We start from the raw sequence: 1,563 nt of genomic DNA, 5'->3' as shown, positions 1-1,563 counted from the left end.
TGTGTGTGTGTGTGTGTGTGTGTGTGTGTGTGTGTGTGTGTGCACCAGTGCAGTTGAGTGCAGGCGCCCTCCAGACAAAAGGCTCAAATCTCCTGGAGCTAGAGTTAGAGGCAGTTGTGAGCAGTGGCGACATGGGTACTGGGAAGGGAACTCTGGTCTTCGGCAAGAGCAATCCCTCTGTGTCATCTTCCCAGCCATGGAACGACACTGGATATTCTGAAGCTTGGGAGATTGTTAATACTTTCTTTTATAATCTCCACAGTAGCAGTAAGACAAACACAACAAGGATAAAAACAAAGCAGGCTTACAACTTGTATCATCACGTTGAAGCAAAGATCTGAGAAGCCATGTCTGGTGTAACGTGAGGCAGTATGAGGTGTTGCCTCATTCTGGAATCTGAGTTACATTTACATAGGTAGTATCTAATCATTTCTAAGTGCATAGCTCTACACGTTCTATTTTCAATGATGATCTGCAGGTAACTGAGGCCTTTCTTTTCATCCAAATTTCTAAACTGAAATTTGTAGATTGTCTACCTTGAGAGGAAGAGAAGGGAGAAGTGAAGGAGGAAGCCACGTAGATTTGTACACAGCTCTTAGTTGTCTACATGAGTCCCGTGAAATAAATAACGTCACCACTGATTTACAGAAGAAGGAAATGAGTCTTAGATCAGCCACTCTGCCCACAGCTGCCTAGTTTCTAAGTCTCAAAACCAAAATGTAAAGCAAAGGCGGTCTGACTACTCATTGTACCTAGGATGAAATTTTAATTTAGTATTATTGGGGATATGTGATGTAGATAAGGAGAAATAAAAGCCAAAGAGATGCCACTTAACTATTTTACAACCTAATTAGGGCTCAACATCCAACAGTTAAGCCAGTTCATTTGCACTGCACTTTAAGGTAAATCACTTTCTGAACGGTCAGTCTTTCGTTCCTGAACTCAGCATGTGTGGATTCAGGTTCTTTGCTTAAGACAACATCTTTGGAACCCATCTTACCTTTTTTTACACGGTAGCACCAGCCTTGTCCATTCCTCAATGGTTCATCTTTCTGGAAGTCATACTTAATCAACTCAAAGGAGAAAAAAAGCTGCGAACCCAAAGTGGAGAATAAAATTGAGTGTTGGCTATGTGTGCAAGAACCAGATCTGCTAACAGAATCTAGGTTCACTTTAAACAAGGAATCTTTTTACTGACAAAATAATTAAACAAAGATTTGAAAATTGAAGTGGGAAGCACTAGTAAGCAGGCCTCCCGAACTGTCACTCATTTTCATTTCCTTTAGCTTTGCTTCACCTGAACACTACTAGGCTTTACCGTCAAAGGAGTGAGAGTGAGTTACACAAGGTACCTGGCTCTGATTTATTCATTATTCTGACCATGGGCAGGAGGACCCAATTCATAGTCTTTGAAAACATTTTCTCCAGCCCAATGGCACAGGTCCCTTCCGGTCTGTCTGCGCCAGTCCCCTGAGTAGACCTTAAACACAAACTCCATAGCAAGTCCCACAACACCCAGAAGAAGCTCCACTCCCAGGTGCTCTGACACACCCAGGATCATAG

General features: G+C 42.5%; 1 protein-coding gene across 1 annotated transcript in view; it reads right to left on the bottom strand.

The window, feature by feature from the left end:
• Positions 1-1,563, bottom strand: part of Slc27a6 (solute carrier family 27 member 6) — a 64,216-nt gene that overhangs the window by 9,383 nt on the left and 53,270 nt on the right. The window contains exon 7 of the mRNA XM_031365739.1: positions 1,001-1,091. Coding sequence (XP_031221599.1) covers positions 1,001-1,091 — 91 coding nt within the window. The remainder of the gene's footprint in view (positions 1-1,000; positions 1,092-1,563) is intronic.

This window comes from Mastomys coucha, unplaced genomic scaffold (assembly GCF_008632895.1).
Source record: "Mastomys coucha isolate ucsf_1 unplaced genomic scaffold, UCSF_Mcou_1 pScaffold13, whole genome shotgun sequence".
Classification (NCBI taxonomy): Eukaryota; Metazoa; Chordata; class Mammalia; order Rodentia; family Muridae; genus Mastomys; species Mastomys coucha.
Note: the sequence above shows the minus strand (reverse complement) of the source record. Positions and strands in the feature narration are given on the sequence as shown.